Source organism: Hemiscyllium ocellatum, chromosome 9 (genome assembly GCF_020745735.1).
Source record: "Hemiscyllium ocellatum isolate sHemOce1 chromosome 9, sHemOce1.pat.X.cur, whole genome shotgun sequence".
NCBI classification, from domain to species: Eukaryota; Metazoa; Chordata; class Chondrichthyes; order Orectolobiformes; family Hemiscylliidae; genus Hemiscyllium; species Hemiscyllium ocellatum.
This window is the reverse complement of record NC_083409.1, coordinates 84625501-84644726: the sequence shown is the minus strand read 5'-3', so window position 1 is coordinate 84644726 and position 19226 is coordinate 84625501. Positions and strand designations below refer to the sequence as shown.

The 19226-nt window shown below is 40.4% G+C and overlaps 1 protein-coding gene across 2 annotated transcripts in view; it reads right to left on the bottom strand.

The window, feature by feature from the left end:
- Positions 1–19226, bottom strand: part of usp24 (ubiquitin specific peptidase 24) — a 184242-nt gene that overhangs the window by 80599 nt on the left and 84417 nt on the right. Inside the window, exons 28-33 of one of the 2 annotated variants that reach the window (XM_060830532.1) lie at positions 19118–19203; positions 18453–18546; positions 14160–14318; positions 10993–11090; positions 3860–3955; positions 354–585 (exon numbers count right to left, since the gene is read on the bottom strand). In XM_060830532.1, coding sequence (XP_060686515.1) covers positions 354–585; positions 3860–3955; positions 10993–11090; positions 14160–14318; positions 18453–18546; positions 19118–19203 — 765 coding nt within the window. The remainder of the gene's footprint in view (positions 1–353; positions 586–3859; positions 3956–10992; positions 11091–14159; positions 14319–18452; positions 18547–19117; positions 19204–19226) is intronic. The other variant, XM_060830533.1, reaches the window with a different exon arrangement.

Genomic DNA, 19226 nt, shown 5'->3' with positions numbered 1-19226 from the left:
ACATGATCGGCGTGGACTAGTTGGACTGAAAGGTCTATTCTGATGTTATATGACGCTAAATCAAAGGTGAAAGGAATGGAAATCACTGCTGCAAAGAAAAATTTTTTTGCCTGGAACATAAATGAAAAAAAAATTAGTAGCTAAGTCAGCAAGTAAAAAACAAAAACTAGATTAACCAAGCACATGGCAATAAAGAAGAACTGGAATTCTGAAAATGTTATTGTTGCTCATTGATGGCGTCATCATCCACAGGGACACAGGAAGAAATTTCAGAGTTGGCGCTTTTCTGTGAAGTAGAAAATGGTATGCTAAACAATAACAGCATCATCCTTGTCCGTGATAGTTTTACTCACTTGTATTGCCACTCTGGCAGCAGGTATTATCTCCTCAATTCTGATAGATGACCGATCTGATGTCACACTCATCTGCCGCATTGTGGACTTTTCTTGACTACCACACATCGATAATTGTCTACTACTCTGTCGACTAACATTGCGAAACGGGCGAGAGGACAATGCTTCCATTCCATCCTTCAGGAAATCATCATCTAAAGTAGAAGGCATCATTTGGCCTACCAACAGAAACCTAGGGCAGAAAACACATGGCATTACAATAGGCAAACAGTGTCTCAAAATTTTAATAAACTTAAAATGTTTCTTTTTATCAGTTCCACTAAAATGGCAAGAAATCAAGTCTAAAAATTATTTTGACAAGAGAATTATTTAACAACTTGACTAGATTTTGAGAATGAATATGTCTAAACCTGCCCTTTGTTCCTTTATTAAAGTTAGTCCTAAAGTTGTAAATTTAGTCCTTTTTTTGTCATTTTCCTACTCAAAATTTTAAATTGAAGTTTCCCATTATCTCTTTTCTCATGCTTGTCAAAACCTGCAGCATTTGAATGGCTGATACTTCTTGATGCTTTTGTATCATCTGAATTTCACCCCTCATTTTCGGAGACCAAATCACCCCTACCCAGCAATTTTTATCTTGATAAAGTTACTGAAATGTTAAACCTTGCAATGTCGAATCAGAAGCAACCCATTTAATTCCTTGATCCATTCTGTTATTCCATTACTTCACAGCAGATCTATGCCTTTATCTATCTTTTTTCCGAGCCTTTAATATTCCAAAACCATCTATTACAATCTTAATGTTTCAGTTGAACCTACATTCAAGCTGTTTTGAGGGACATGAGTTCTAGATTCCAACTACCCAATTAGGAAACTGCAGCTGACAATCTAGAACTCTGCTGCAGTAAACTGGGTCATTAAATTCATAGACCAGCAGACTGCACGATTATAAATCTTGAACTATTTATATTTATATGACAAACTGCTGAACAGGGTAACAGCAATCTTCAGTAACAAAGAAAGCAGGAATCTACTCACACTGTTGGTCTCTGAAAATGTGGAGAATTAACTGGGGAAATCAGTTTACAAAATCACTTAAACAACTGCATAAATAAATATCAGCATTAATACAAATGCCAAGCTATACAGTACAACGCTCTTTGGAGAGGTAAAATCAATTACTTCCAGAGTAACTTCAAACATTTCAAAAGCTGAGTTGTACTCTTACTTCATTATATAGTTGCCAGATCCTGAGTCAAATTAAAATAAATTCCACTGACAGAACGTGAGCATCTCTGCAAAACAGAGCTATTATTGCCCATTTGTAGCTAGCCAGCAAAGGTGACTGTCTTGATACAAACAGGTACTTTGCTTGGATATATCAGTGAACAATTAAGAGTCAACTATTTTCAAATAGGAGAATGGAAAGTTTTGTTCCTTAAAGAACCTGACTAAACAAACTTCATAATAGTTTCATGGTCACTTTTACTGGCACTGACTTTTATCAAGATTCAAATGACCAAACTCCGCCCAATTTAATCTCACTTTCTCTGGATTAGCCCAGTAATAAGGATCACTATACTTGTCAAATTGCCTGACAATGAAAAATGTTTGACTCATGATCAAGTCAACGGTTTTGATCACATGTGCAACACTTCAAAGTATATATTTTCTGGCACTTAATTAAATAGTTTAATAGAGGTGTACAGCATGGAAACAACCCGTCCATGCCAACCAGACATCTCAACCCAATCTAGTCCCAACTGCCAGCACCCGGCCCATATCCCTCCAAATCCTTCATATTCATATACCCATCCAAATACCTCTTAAATGTTGCAATTGTACCAGCCTCCATCACATCCTCTGGCAGCTCATTCCATACACGTACCACCCTCTGTGTGAAAACGTTGCCCCTTAGGTCTCTTTTATATCTTTCCCCTCTCACCTTAAACCTATGCCCTCTAGTTCTGGACTCCCCCACACTAGGGAAAAGACTTTGTCTATTTAGCCTATCCATGCCCCTCATGATTTTGCAAACCTCTGTAAGTTCACCCCTCAACCTCCGACGCTCCAGAGAAAACAGCCCCAGCCTGTTCAGCCTCTCCCTATAGCTCAAATCCTCCAACCCTGGCAACATCCTTGTAAATCTTTTCTGAACCATTTCAAGCTTCACAACATGTTTCCAATAGGAAGGAGACCAATTGCACACGATATTCCAACAGTGGCCTAACCAATGTCCTGTACAGCCGCAGCATGACCTCCCAACTCCTGTACTCAATACTCTGACCAATAAAAGAAAGCAAACCAAACATCTTCTTCACTATCCTATCTACCTGCGACTCCACCTTCAAGGAGCTATGAACTTGTACTCCAAGGTCTCTTTATTCAGCAACACTCCCTAGGACCTTACCATTAAGTGTATAAGTCCTGCTAAGACTTGCTTTCCCAAAATGCAGCACCTCTCATTTATCTGAATTAAACTCCATCTGCCTCTTTCCAGCCCATTGGCCCATCTGGTCACATTCCTGTTGTAATCTGAATGTTACAATAAAATTAATTAAAGGCAATGAATTGTGAAAATATTGGAATTTAGGGATAATTCCTCAACTGTACTTTAAGCATTGGTGTCAAAACATTGCTGATTTAAATGACCAGAACAGCTTTATCTCCAATACAGCAACTAAATAGTCATACAGCACAAAAACCGACCCTTCGATCCAACTCATCTGCACTGACCAGACATCCCAATCTGACCTAGTCCCACTTGCCAGCATTTGGCCAATGTTCCTCTAAACCCTTCCAATCATATACCTCGCCAAATGCCTTTTAAATGTTGTAATTGTGTCCACCTTCAATACTTCCTCTGGCAGCTCATTCCATACATGCACCACTTCAGGTCCTTTTAAAATCTTCCCCCTCCCACCTTAAACATATGCCGTCTAATTTTGGACTTCCACAAATTTCTCTCAATGCCCGTCGCCATGGAACACACCCTTGGCTATTCACCCTCTCCATGCCCGTCATGACTTTACAAACCTTTATAGGGTCATCCCTTAGTCTCCGATGTTCCAGGGAAAAATCCTCAGCCTATTCAGCCTCTCCTTATTGCTCAAATCCTTCAATCATCCTTGTAAATCTTTTCTGCACTCTCTCAAGTTTAACATCCTTCCTACAGAAGGGTGACCAGAATTGTGTGCACTGTTCTAAAGGTGACCTCTCCAATGTCCTGCAGAAATGCAACATGACATCTAAATAATTAAATAATTTCCTGCTTTTCCCCTTTCAAAGATTTTGACTCTTCACTGGACTATGCTTCTGGGCTCCACTCTGTGGCATGTCATTCAAGTGGCTGAGTAGTGAATGCAATGATCTTATTAGTCTGTGCTAAGTTTCACATCTTATTCTTTGTTAATGTTGCTACTCACCTCCTCAAAAATCATTAGGCAAGTATACCTGAATATGGAAATGGTGTATTGTTGAATGATACAACATATGTGGGCTCTCACCTTGCAAGCTGCAGGCAGATTGAATAAACTCCTTGCCTTGTCTCATAGTCCACCTCAGATGGAATGGAATCTCTCTGCATAACGTTCACCACCAAACTGGAATACAAAAAGTGCAAAGTTGCATAGCTTTCTTTGGCTAATACTTACCAAGATACGAAGCAAGGATTTGACAACCATATTTATCAGCAGTATTTTGATGGTGCTTTCCATTATGGAGTGATTGTCACCTACATGGATTTCTTAAATTAAGATTACAGTAATTCATAGAACATAGAACTTTACAGCACAGTACAGGCCCTTTGACCCTCGATGTTGCGCCGACCTGTGGAATTAAGCTGATGCCCATTTAACCTAAACTGTTCCATTATTATCCATATGTGTCCCCAAAGCCCATTTAAATGCCCTTAAGGTCGGTGAGTCTACTACTGTTGTAGGCAGGGCCTCTACTACTCTGAATAAAGAAACTACCCCTAATATCTGTCCTAAATCTATCACCCCTCAATTTAAAGCTATATCTCTTTGTGTTAGCCTTCACCATCCAAAAAAAAAAATGCTCTCACGGTCCACCCTATCTAAACTTCCGATTATCTTATATGTCTCGATTAAGTGACCTCTCAACCTGCTTCTCTCCAACGGAAACATCCTCAGTTCCCTCAACCTTTCCTTGCAAGACCTTCCTTCCATACCAGGAATAGAGGCAGGGTGCCTGCAGAGTGGAGAGATAAATGAGAGCGGGGTGGGGGTGGGGAGAAAGTAGCATAGAGTACAATAGGTGAAAGGGGGTGGGGATGGAGGTGATAGGTTAGAGAGGAGGATGAAGTGGATAGGTGGAAAGGAAGATAGGCAGGTAGGACAAGTCATGGGGACAGTGTTGAGCTGGAAGGATGGAGCTGGGGTAAGGTGGGAGGAGGGGAAATGAGGAAACTAGTGAAATCCACATTGATGTCATGGGGTTGAAGTGTTCCAAGGCAGAAAATGAGGCGTTCTTCCTCCAGGCGTCAGGTGGTGAGGGAGCGGCGATGGAGGAGGCCTAGGACCTGCATGATCTCGGCAGAGTGGGAGGGGGAGTTGAAATGTTGGGCACAGGGCAGTGGGGTTGATTGGTGCGGTTATCCCAGAGATGTTCCCTAAAGCGCTCTGCTAGGAGGTGTAGAGGGATTGGATATCGACGGTGAAGATGAGGCGTTGGGGGCCAGGGAAACGGAAGTCTTGGAGGATGTGGAGGGTGTGGGTGGTGTCTCGAATGTATGTGGGGAGTTCCTCGAGTAGGGGTGATAGGACAATGTCAAGATAGGTGGAGATGAGTTCGGTGGGGCAGGAGCATGCTGAGACAATGGGTCGGCCAGGGTGGTCGGGCTTGTGGATCTTGGGAAGGAGGTAGAATCAGGCGGTGCGAGGTTCCCGGACTAGGAGGTTGGAAGCTGTGGGTGGGAGATCTCCTGAAGTGATGAGGTTCTGTATGGTCTGGGAGATGACGGTTTGGTGATGGGGGGGGGGGGGGCGGGTCATGGTCAAGGGGGCAGTAGGAGGAAGTGTCTAAGTTGGCGTCTGGCTTCAGTGGTGTAGAGGTCAGTATGCCAAACTACCACTGCACCCCATTTATCTGCTGGATTGATGGTGAGGTTGGGTTTGGAGCAGAGGGAGTGGAGGGCTGCGCGTTGTGAGGGTGAGAGGTTGGTGTGGGGAAGGGGAGTAGACAGGTTGAGGCTGTTAATGTTTTGACGGCAATTGGAAATGAAGAGATCGAGGGCAGGTAATAGGCCAGCACGGAGTGTCCGGGTGGATGGAACGTGTTGGAGGTGGGCAATGTTTCCCCTTCTCCCACCTTACCCCAGCTCCAACCTTGCAGCTCAGCACCGCCCTCATGACCTGTCCTATCTGCCTATCTTCCTTTTCACCTATCCACTCCACCCTTCTCTCTGACCTATCACTTTCATCCCTACCCCCATGCACCCATTGTACTCTTTGCTACCTTATCTCAACCTCCTCTCTGACCAATTACCTCCACTCCCCACCCCCCATTCACTATTGTACTCTATGCTACTTTCTCCCCACCCCCATCCCCCTCTCATTCATCTCTCCACTCTGCAGGCACCCTGCCTCTATTCCTGAAGAAATGCTTTTGCCCGAAAATTCGATTTTCCTGCTCCTCGGATGCTGCCTGACCTGCTGTGCTTTTCTAGCACTACTCTAATCTAGACTCTGGTTTCCAGCATCTGCAGTCCTTGTTTTTAACCTTCCTTCCATACCAGGCAACATCCAAGTGAATCTCCTCGGACTGCTTTCCAAAGCTTCCACATCCTTCCTATAATGCGGTGACCAGAACTGCACCAATACTTCAGGTGCAGCCATACCAGTGCCTTGTACAGCTGAAGCATGACCTCAGGGCTCTGAAACTCAATCCCCCCCACCATATGCTTTCTTAACAACCCTATCAACCTGGGTGGCAACTTTCAGGGATTTAGGCACCTAGACACCAAGATCTCCGTTCATCTACACTGCCAAGAATTTTACCATTAGCCCGGTACTCTGCATTCTTGTTACTTCTTAAATGAACTACCTCACACCTTTCCGCATTAAACTCCATTTGCAGCAGCTGTTTCTCGAATAAGGTCCACATTTCAAAAGTGCCCATCCTTTGTAGTTTCTTTCCCCATTCTAAATCTTGCATAATCTCGTCACAAATGCCTTTTCCGCAATTTTACCTCTTTCCCTGCAGAATATACCCATCCCTGCCCATTGCTATTGTAAATGTAACCAAATTATAGTCACTACTGCCAAAGTGCTCACCTACCTCCAAATCTAACACCTGGCCGGGTTCATTCCCCAGTACCAAATCCAAGAATGGCATTGCCCTTTTTGGCCTGACTACATACTGTGTCAGAAAACCTTCCTGAACACATTGAACAAAAACTGACCCATCTAAAGTACGTGAACTAGAGTATTCCCAGTCAATATTGGAGAAGTTAAAGACCCCATAACAACTATCCTGTTACTCTCGCTCCTATCGAGAATCCTCTTTGCTATCCTTTCCTCTAAATCTCCAGAGCTATTCGGAGGCCTTAGAATAAGGACTTCTCCTTTCCTGTTTCTAACCTCAGCCAAAACTAACACAATGGATGAGCCCTCAAACATTATCATAGCTGCTGTAATACTACCATTGATTAAGAATGCCACACCCCTGTCTCTTTTACCATCTTCTCTGTTCATGCTGAAACATCTAAATCCCAGAATCTGCAAAAAACATTCCTGTCCCTCCTCTAGCCAGGTCTCTGAAATGGCCACAACATTGAAATCCCAGGTACCAACCCATGCTGCAAGTTCACCCACCTTATTCCAGATACTCCTGGCATTGACGTACACACATTTCAAGCCAACATCCTGATTGCCAGTGCTCTCTCGTGACCTTGTATACCTATCTACTCTAAACCTCCTGTACACTGGAACTACAATTCAGGTTCCCATCCCTCCACTGCATTAGTTTAAACCCCCCACCGAAGAGCATTAGCAAATGATCCCCCCAAGGATATTGATACTGCTCTGATTCAGGTGAATATCATCCTATTTGTAGAGGTCCCACCTTCCCCAGAAAGAGTTCCAATTATCCAAGAATTCAAAATCGTAAAATAATCAAAATTACAAAAAGCACAGATGTGCTTTTGTTGTTAAAAATGTTTTGGTGTCACCATCCCACAAGACTTCTCTTTTGTTTTGTTTTGGCGAAAAGATATTTCCTAAAGCTAATCAATATCTCCTAGGATTTTAAAACCCGCACTCTCATTAATGTTATGTATGCAGCACTAAGTATATGATTTAATTGCAGTATGTAGTGCTCTTGACATTACAATGGATAGCATAATGTTCTCCAGCCTCTCATAATATAAGATCATAAGAATCTGGATTAATATAGATATGTAAGCTTAAAGTTGCATTACAAAATTTACTTCCAAGCTAAATAAGTTAACATGCTGGATAACACAAAAGTTCTAAATTCAAAGCAAAAAATCTGTCTGTTCTTGGGTCAATCTACCAAGGAGTGCATATCAATTTGCCAAGATGCATATCATAGGGATCAAATCATATATATAGTATGTAGATGTAACAAACAGAATATCATAGGTGACAACTAACCCCCACCAGGCGGAGCTTTGCTCTCCTCGGAGATCCTGCAGTCTTGCCTACACTACAACTCTGAAGACACTAACTCAAACATGCATTAACCAACCTTAACTACACATTCAAAGAAAGAACACACAAATATACAAAGGTAGAAATGAATCCTTGACATTTTTTGTTTTCTCAGAATACAATTGATTTAATCAAGTTATTACATGTTATTATTTGTGTAGCAAAACAACAGATAGCATATAGAGCCAAGGCAGAAGCACAGGGTCGAGCAAAAAGACAAAACTGCTAGAAATTAACAGCGAATTACAGAAAAGGAAGAGGAGGAGACTGGAGCAAGAAGGTAAAAGTTGACAAAGATTGACAGAATACAAAAAGAATCAGTGTTGTAAGAAAGCGACTAAGATTGATTAGGGAAATTTCCACTGATGATATTCATGTGTCAGGTAATATGATATTGACAGCAGATCAGATGCACGTGTAAGTTGTGATACAATGGTGAAAAAAAGAGCTATTTTTAACGTGTTGAGTAAATGATAAATTTGACTGCCACATTTCAATGAGCCACCTGATTCCCAATGTTCTTCTTGAGAACAGTTGGGCAGGATCAACAAAAAGAATCGCTATTTTTATTCAAGTAGTGAGAACTTCTAAAGTGATCTGTCATGAAATATTTGATGATTCAACAAGCAATGAAATTGCAATCAATGAAAACGTACAGTGGTACAGATATTGCGTCTGACACTGATGAAATACTCAGTATTATCAAACATTGAGAAAATGTAGACATCAATTTTGATCCTGAGGATTTTGAGAGCAACACTGAGTATTCAAGAAAGATTAGAAGAAATTATATTGTAAAAATTGTAAACCTAATTAGAGTCAAACCAAGTAAAACAAAATGAACACAAGTTAATTGTGAAAATAAACATTTTTGTTAAATAATATTGAGTATAATACATGTAAATTTGGCTTGTTTGGATTCATATTTGTGGGATTAAAATTAGAAATTGAAATAGCTAAATCAAAGAAGGTAATTATCTAAATGGGGGGGGGGGGGGGTTCAATTAAATCCATTATTCAATCCAAGTTCCCAAAGGGTGAATGTCTCAGTTTGTTACTTTATGAATACATCTTATTTATCTAAAAATCTTATTTTGAACTTCACAGAACTGTGATAGCACAGATGACAACTATTCAGCCATCACGTCTACACCAACTCTGGAGCCAATCGCATGTGTTTCCTATACCTGTGCACACTATTTCTATCTAATGCCCCCATTAATGCCTCAATTAACCTGCCTCCCTGTCATTTCCAGGCAGTGTGTTCCATACCCAATTAGTTATATCTCTCTATTTCCTGGACATAGGACCGGTAGTTCAACTTGCAGCAAAAAAATTAAAATCAATCTAGAATAGGTCAAAAATCCTTTCTAGAAATCATTTCTCACAGGATCAGATGTGACAAGTATCACCAGGTTTACAGTATCTAATAACGTCTTCAGTAAATCTATTAATTGTTCATGTTTTAAATTGTGAGCTATTAATCAGAATATTGATGAACAATGTTTTGAATCAGGTGACCTGTTAATGTCTCAAAAAGACTTTTAGGAAATGAGCACAGAATTAATACACTGAAGAGTTTGCTTGGGTCTAAAATTTCATTTTCACTCCAAACGCAAAAATAAAAAAAACCAAAATCTCACTATTTTCTCAGCTGTCATGATGGCAAAGCTGAAATAATGTTAAATCTGCTCCCAAAATGAGACAATGGTTGTAAAAAGCAATAATGATTTTAAGCAGTGCACATTGGTGAGTTTTTAAGGTGGCTGTGCAGTTTCCAGCTCATTTCTTGCGTGCTATTGCTATAATAAGCATTAACTATACAATACTATACAATTGGAAAAGTTTAGAGCAAAATTCAAGTCATACTCTGCATGTTATGTTTAATGGAATTCCAAACTAATCAGAAGCAACTTTTGCCAATCTGAAGTCAATAGTACACATTCAAATGAATTATAAAACCCCAACTGCAACCTATAAAACCTATAAAAGCAACCAAGGCTGGCAATCTGAAGTAAAACAAAGCGCAGGAGAAACTGAGCAAGTCTGGTAGTATCTTTAGAACGAGAAAAGAGTTAATATTTCAAGTCCAACTTGATTTTATCATGGAAGTTATAAATGTCATAAATTATGAGTTTGACTGTACATTATAACAAAATCATGTTCAGCGAGATCCGTTATCTTTGTAAGGCTGAAAGCTTGCCTTTGGATACACTGACATTGCAATGGCTAAAAAACAATGAATATAAACCTTGCTGCGTCTCAGAATGGAATGCTTCTAAATAGAAACTGCCAGGAAAAATGTTGAATAATTGAGGCCAGTTTTTGAGAAATTGACAGGTTAAGGGAAGAAGTTTTCGATGATAATCGAAACCTGGAATGGAAATTTTCTGAAAATATACTTTCTAATGTTTTTAACGTATTTGGATGGTGGTCTACTTAGGAGAAGTTGAAATTGGAGGGAGAATATATATTTTTATGGTGCTACATCAGAAAAACAACAGCAAAGTTTAGCATTTAGCTGAAGTTCATTTCAGCCAATGGTTGAGAGATCACCTTTAGCTTGGTGAAGTCTTAAAACAGATTATTCAACTAGGATCTGCCTTCTGAAGATTTTTCAATTCTGGTTTCAATGGCCAACAATATACCCGATAGTAGATTCCAACCAAATTGGCCGAGTACAGTTTCACCTTCTAACTTGTTATGGTAGCATTAAAATATTAAGTGAGGCATTCCCATCTTGGCAAATTATTTAAATGTAATATATTCCTGAAATATAAAAAGTATTTCTAAGTGGTTCAACTAATTACTAAAACATTTGATATTCAATGCAGAAAAATAATTATATCAGATTGGGTCAAGTTTGTTTTATGGTGCTTGAATAGCAGGTGGAATGAAAATAACAAAAAGAAAAAGACTGAAGACAAAATAATACATATACATACCTTAAACCTCCTGCTTTGAGGAAGTTTTCGCAGAAAGATTTAGCACAATTTCTTGCCATTTCATCATCTGAAGTAGGCATTAGCTTGGAACTAAGAACCTGTACAAACAGCATAAGAAGTCCAAATCAACAGCAGGAACCAAATGACATTCTACATCAACAGGCAAATAAAACATTTATTTAATGAGTGGAGTGAATAAAACCTAGAATTTTGTCAAGAAAATGGCAACTTCTCAAGAATATGAGGTAAGTATTAACCAAAGATCAAGAGATAAACTATTTCCACTTAGTGTTACTATAGCAGGTCCCTGGTTCGATTCCAGCCTCGGGTGACCACCTGTGTGGAGTTTGCACATTCTCTCAGTGTCTGTGTGTTTTCCTCCGAGTGCTCCAGTTTCCTCCCACAGTCCAAAGATGTGCAGGTCAGGTGGGTTGGTCATGCTAAATTGTCCAGTGTTAGGTGCATTAGTCAGAGGGAAATGGATCTGGGTGGGTTACTCTTCAGAGGGTCGGTGTGAACTTGTTGGGCTGAAAGGCCTGTTTCCACACTATAGGGAATCTAAACTAATTCTATAAATAAAAGTACCCAAAATTGAAAGAAACTGACACACAATGAAATTTATACTGCTCATGAATACGCTCAAAATAGTAGACTTAAGGAAAATTGCATCGAATCTGGCTGACAATCAGGGCAGAACATGAGAACTCAGCTTCAGTGGATGTAGGATGCTACTATGCCTAACTAATGGAGAGTCACCAGGATTACCTCCACTGATCAGGAGTTCACGAATGATTTTAGTTTTACAAAAACTGAAAGACACCTTGGTGAAAGGTCTCGCACTGGAAGTTGAAACTGCAACATTGAGTGATTTCAATTATCATGTTTTTTGTTTAAAATATGCTCATTCCTTTTCGAAATATGCCAGCAGATGTTTCTGTTAGGGTGAAGGGCAACATTTACAGGCATAGAGAATGCTGGTTGACTAGAGAAATTAAGGATTCACTCATGAAAAAGAAGGATGCATATGTCAGGTATAGAGAGCGGAAATTGAGCGATTCCCTCGAACCTAAGAGGACAGTCAGGAAGGCAAAAAGGGAAATTGAAATAACGTTTGCAAATAGGGTTAAGGAGAATCCAGAGATTCTACAAATACGTTAAGGACAAAAGGGTAACTAAGGAGAGAATAGGGCTCTTTAAAGATCAGCAAGGCCACCCATGTGTGGAACTGCAGGAGAAAGGGGGGGGATACTAAACGAGTACTTTGCAATATCCACTATGGAGAAGGATATGGAAGACAGAAAATGTGAGAGGAAATATACAGTGAAGTTTTTAAAAATGTCTACATTACAGAGGAGTTAGTACTGAACATCTTGAAACAAAGGTGGAAAAATTCATGGGTGTGATCAAGTAAATCCTAGGACTCTGTAGGAAGCAAGGGAAGAGATTGCTCGGTCTCTTACTGAGATATTTGTATCATCGATAGTCACAATTGAGGTGCCAGAAGACTGGAGCTTGGCTAACATTGTGCCACTATTTAAGGTGGTAAAGAAAAGCCAAGGAACTAAAGATTGGTGAGCCTGACATTGGTGGTGGGCAAGTTGTTGGAGGGAATCCTGAGGGACAGGATGTACTTGCATTTGGAAGGGCAAGGATAGATTAGGGATAGTCAACATGGTTGTGCGCATGGGAAATCGTGTCTCACTAGCTTGACTGAGTTTTTTGAAGCAACAAAGGGATTGATGAGGGCAGAGCAGTGGATTTGATCTACATGGACTTCAGTAAGGCATTTGACAAGGTTTCTTACTGGAGACTGGCCAACGAGATTAGATCACATGGAATACAGGAAAACTAGCTGTTTGGATACAGAATTGGCTCAAAGATAAAAGGTAGAAGGTGGTGGTGGAGGGTTGCTTTTCAGTTTGGAGGCCTGTGACCAGCAGTGTGTCACAAGAATTGGTGCTGGGTCCATTGTTTTTCATCATTTATATGAATAATTTGGATATTAACATAGGAGGTATGGTTATTTTGTTTGCAGATTACACTGAAAGTGGAGGTGTAGTAGACAGTGAAGAAGGTTACCTAAAAACATAATTGGATCTTGATCAGTTGGGCCAATGGGCCGAAGAGTGACTGATTGAATTAAATTCAAATAAATGGGAGGTGCAGCATTTTAAAAAGGTAAATCACAGCAGGACTTACACACCTCATGGGATGGTCCTGGGAAGTGTTGCTGAACAAAGAGACCTTGGAATGCAGGTCTATCATTCCTTGAAAGTTGAATGTAGTTAGGATATTGAAGATGACATTTGGTATGCTGCCTTAATGGTCAATGCATTAAGTATAGGAGCTGGGAGGTCATGTTGCGGCTGTATAGGACATTGGTTAGGCAGTTATTGGAATACTGCATGCAATTCTGGTGTCTCTGCTACAGAAAAGATGTTGTGAAACTTGAAAGGGTTGAGAAAAGATTTGCAAGGATGTTGCCAGTGTTTGAGTTATTGGGGGAGGCTGACTAGGGGAGGGCTATTTTCCCTGGAGCATGAGGGGCTGGGAGGTGACCGTATAAACGTTTGAAAAATCATGAGTGGCATGGATAGGTTAAATAGTTCAAAACTAGACGGCATAGGTTTAAGGTGAGAGGGAAAGGATAGAAAAGGGACCTATGGGGCAACTTTTTCATGCAGATTGTGATGTGTGAGTTGCCAGAAGGAGCAGTGCAGGCTGATATGATTTCAATATTTAAAAGGCATCTGGATGGGTATATGGATAGGAAAGGTTGAGGGGAAATTAGCCAAATACTGGCAAATGGAATTAGATTTATATAAGATATCTGGTCAGCATGGACACGTTGGACCGAAGGGTCTGCTTGTGTGCTATATATCTGTATGACTCTAAATTCATTTTTGAACAAATGGAACCTAACCTTTATACGTGGCTTTGGGAGCGAATGCAGTGAACACCTTTTCAAGTTGAGAACAAAATAGAATTTCATGTGGAATGAGTGGGATGTCAAACTATAAATATCAAATAACTATAAATTATTTTCCTCTGATATACTGAAGGCTTAATGAGGCAGCATAATAAAGATCTCATTGGGAGGTGCAATGAGATGATCCAGTCTCTTGCAAAATAATATCCAAAGGTTTCATAACTTGAGTAACTCATACCTCTAAGTTATACAGTACTCTGAAGGTGGACATCCCTGGTGCCGATGATCTAAACAGACTCTCCAGAATAGTGTTTGCACTGGGCTGATGTTGTTGCTTCGATGAAAGCGAGGGTGACTTTGACGTTTGATGACTTGAATCAGTCAGTAATGTTTTCTGCTAAGAATAAAATCAACATTCAGTTTAAATCTACCATTCTTCATGTCTTCTGGCATTTAATACGCTGCATAATCAATAATTCACCATCCAGGCAAAAAAAAACTCTACAATATCACAAAGAACCTGACTCCAGCATCTGCTGTGTACAAGCCTAGCATCAGTTGCATAGAAGTTCAAACTAGTTTCCATTCAATATTCTGTTGAATAAACAGCTGGGAGATAGAGCTGATGTAATAAATGATACATCCAGCTGATTTCAGACAAATCAGGTAAAAGTGGAAGTAACAAGCTGCAAAGATGTGGAACGTCTGGACATACTCTCAGCCTTCAGGTGCTTCATCAGTGAAAGATACAGCAAGAGTGGAACTGCATTTATAAACATCATATATTTAATTTTCCAGCTTTCAAAAGTAGAGGTTTAATTAGGGGCTTCAAAAATGACCAGTGTTCATGATACCGAAGTCCAAGAAAAGAGATTTTGAAGATCCTAAAGAGTCACTAATACTCATTCCTGTAACTCATTTGTGATTCACATAAGCCGCTAAAAACAATTTGTATAAAACTTTTGAAATCTCAGATGAAGCTGGTAAAAACCGTACATTCCATTATGAGACTACATCCTTAAAGTCAGATTAACAAAAGAACTGGTGGCCTGAAGTGCATTTACTTTAATGCAAGGAGCATAGTGGGTAAGACAGATGAAGTTAGGGCTTGGATTAGTGCCTGGGGGTATGATGTTATTGCAATCAGAAACTTGGTTGAAGGAATGGCATGACCGGCAACTAAATGTTCCAGGATGTAGATGCTTCAGACAGGACAGGGAGGGAAGTAAGGGGGGAGGAGTTGCATTGCTAGTCAGGGATGATATGACGGCTGTGCTAATGGAGGACATTGTGGAGGTCTTGGGTAGTGAGGCATTATGGTGGAGTTGAGAAATAAGAAGGGTGCAGTTACATTGTTGGGGCTGTATTACAGGCCTCCCAACAATGAGCGTGAGGTAGAAGAACAAATAGATAAACAGATTATGGAAAGATGTAGAAACAACAGGGCAGTGATGATGGGAGATTTTAAGTTTCCCAACATTGACTGGGATATACTTAGTATCAGAGATCTGGGTGGGGCAGAAATTGTAAGAAGCGTCCAGGAAAGTTTTCTAGAGCAGTATGTCAATGGTCCAACGAGAGAAGGGACTATATTGGGCCTGATGTTGGGGAATGAGCCAGGCCAGGTGGTAGAAGTTGCAGTTGGGGATTTCTTCGGGAACATCGACCACAATTCTGTAAGTTTTAGAATACTTGTAGACAAAGATGAGAGTGGTCCTAAGGGAAGAGTACTAAACTGGGCCAAGGCCAATTATATCAAAATTAGGCAGGAACTGGGAAATGTGGATTGGACACAGCTATTTGAAGATAGGTTAAAGATAGTGCAGGATAGGCATGTCCCTTTGAAAGCAAACGACAGGAAAGGCAAGATTCATGAACCATGGATGACAGGAGAAATCATACAACTAGCCAAGAGGAAAAGGGAAGCGTACGTAAGGACCAGGCAGCTAAGAACAGAATGGGCCCTGGAGGAATATTGGAAGAGTAGGTCCAGACTTAAACAAGGAATCAAGTGGGTTAAGGGTCATGAAATAGCTTTATTAAGAGCAGAATTAAAGAGAATCCCAAAGTCTTTTATTCTTATAAAAGAAGCGAGTAATTAGAGAAAGGATTGGTCCACGAAAGGATAACGAAGGAAGGCTGTGTGTCGAACCTGAGAGAATGGTTCTGAATGATTACATTGCATCAGTGTTCACTAAGGAGGATATGATGAATGTTGAGACTAGAGCAAACTCTAGAACATGTTGACACAAGTAAGAAAGATGTGTTGGGTAGGCTAGAGGTTAAGGTGGACAAATCCCCAAGACCGGATGGGATCTATCCCAGGTTGCTGAGGGAGGCGAGAGAGGAAATAGCTGGGGCCCTGGCAGATATCTTTGTCGCATCCTTAAATACAGGTGAGGTGCCGGAGGACTGGAAGGTTGCTCATGTTGTCCCTCTGTACAAGAAGGGTAGTAGGGATATTCTGGGTAACTACAGACCAGTGAGCCTGATGTCATTGGTAGGAAAGTTGCAGGAGAAGGTACTGAGGGATCACATCTATTTATGTTTAGAAAAGAGCGGATTTATCAGTAATAGGCAAAATGGTTTTGTGTGGGGGAGATTGTGCCTTACCAACTTAATAGAGTTCATTGAGGAAGTGACCAAGTTGATTGATGAAGGATGTAGATGTCACATACATGGAACTTAGTAAGGAGTTTGATAAGGTTCCCCATGGTAAACAAATAGAGAAAGTGAAGTCACATGGTGTGCAGGGTATTCTAGCTAGGTGGATAAAGAACTGGTTGAATAAAAGGAGACAGAGAGTAGTAGTTGAAGGAAGTTTCTTGAAATGAAGAAAGCTGATCAGTGGTGTTCCACAGGGATCAGTGCTGGGGCCACTGCTGTTTGGGATCTACATAAATGATCTGGAAGAGGGCACTGTTGGTATGATCAGCATGTCTGCAGATGACACGAAGATTGGTGGAGTAGCAGAAAGCATACGGGACTGTCAAAGAATGCAGGTGAATATACATAGACTGGAGAGTTGGACGGAGAAGTGGCAGATGGAGTTCAATCCAGGCAAATGTGATGTGATGCATTTTGGGAAGTCTAATTCTAGAGCGAATTATACAGTGAACGGAAGAGCCTTGGGAAAAGTTGATGAACAGAGAGATCTGGGAGTTCAGGTCCGTTGTACCTTAATGGTTGCTGCACAGGTGGATAGAGTGGTCAAGGCAGCATATGGTATGCTTGCCTGCATTGGACGGTATTGATTATAAGAGCTGGCAGGTCATGTTAAATTTGTACACGACGTTGGTTCGGCCGCATTTAGAATACTGTCTGGTCGCCACGTTACCAAAAGGATGTGGACGCTCTGGAGAGGTTGCAGAAACGGTTTACGAGGATGTTGCCTGGTATCGAAGGTGCTAGCTACGAAGAGACGTTGAGTAGGTTAGGATTTTTTTCATTCGGAAAAAGGAGATTGAGGGGGGACCTGATTAAGGTCTACAAAATCATGAAGGGTATAGACAGGGTAGATAGAGATAAGCCTTTTCCCAGAGTGAAGGATTCAATAACAAGGGGTCACGCTTTCAAGGTGAGAGGTGAAAAATTTAAGGGGGATACATGCAACAGGTACTTTATGCAGAGGGTGGTGGGCATTTGGAACGCATTGCCAGCAGAGGTGGTAGAGGCAGGCATGGTAGACTCATTTAAGAAGCGTCTAGACAGATGCACGAGTAGGTGGGGAGCAGAGGGATACAGATGCTTAGGAATTGGGCGACAGGTTTAGATAGTAGATTTTGATCGGGTCAGGCTTGGAGGGCCTTGGGGTCTACTCCTGGGATGTAAATTTTCTTTGTTCTTTATCAAAACTTCACGGGTAAATGGTAATTCCTAACATGGCATTTAGATCTATTATGAAATGTGGAAGGCTTTCAGAAAAATATTTAAGTATCAGAAGCTGCATGACGTTCATGAAAGGATTTAATTCCATGCACTCATTATTATGGAAGTTAGGGTTGACTTTAAGCATTACATTGCCCCATGCAAGATAGAGCCATATTAACACGTCTTTCTTGCCGGTAGAACTTTATCCTAGTAGAACTGTTAGAACTTTTGAGGAATCACTTACTTGGATTTGAACTAGTCAGATGATCAATGGCTCTTTCTTGAGCTATAGAGTTACTCTCGTGTTTATACGAGTCAGGCATGTTCTTTATATGCAGGTAAGAACTTCAGTTTCTTGCTCTTTGCTCTATCATGATAAATAAACAGCTTTTGTGTGCATTGACACACTGACAATATTGTTAATGATTCTGAGAGAGTAGGTTGTTTCCAACAGAAAAACTTTTCTGTTTGTGACAATGACCCAGGAACATCAAGATTCGCCCAGAAACCATTAAGGGACTTAGCTATCCTGTTAAAACTTCTGAGCTTTAGGTAAAATTTGGATGTTCCCTTTTCCTAATACCATAAGACAGGAAAATCCTGCTGTGTTTCATTAAAAAATAATTTTAACATTGGGAATATATAAAAGAGTACAACTTACTTTTCTGCCTAAAGCATCAAGTGTATCCAGAGCTTCTTGAATTGCTGGATCAGTGGGAACTAATAACAGCAACTTTCTAACACGCACGGTTATCCTGAAAGATGAACATGTAAATAAGCATATTTGTTTAACATAAACCAAAGTTGGAGGCAACATTAGTAATAATTTTAGGCTGGCATCCTGGACGAATACATACTTTATACATTGCTGCATATGACAAATTGTTCAAATGATAATGAAACAAAGGGTCAAGCAAATGTAAAATAGTTGAAATTTGCATTTTACAAAAACAGATGTATTTTACATTCTCAAGGAATTGAATTTTGACTTCAACTTAAAATGGACTAAATTTGTGTTCAAAGGATTACTGATTGGTTGAGCTTTCACGCAGAACCTGTAATGCAGATAATTTGATATATGTCACGGTCAATTACCATTTCCAGGACACATTTCATTTAAATATCCAACGTGAAAATGTGAACTTCGCTCCTTCAATGGAGAACAGCAAGTTATCTCTGGACGTTTTGACACTCAACACGAGTAAAATATTGTCAACACTTAAAATATCATAAACAGTTCTACAGAGCCTGATTGCTGTGATTTTACTAATGAAACAAGATAATTACATACATAATACTACCCCATTTGAAACTATGGAATCTCACCTTGGCTCTTCAAGGTTGGCTAGTTGGTAAAGCATATCAAACACATTACACACCAATGCCATCACAACACCAGGCAGTGACTTCTCCTGTTACAAAGGAAAAGAAACTA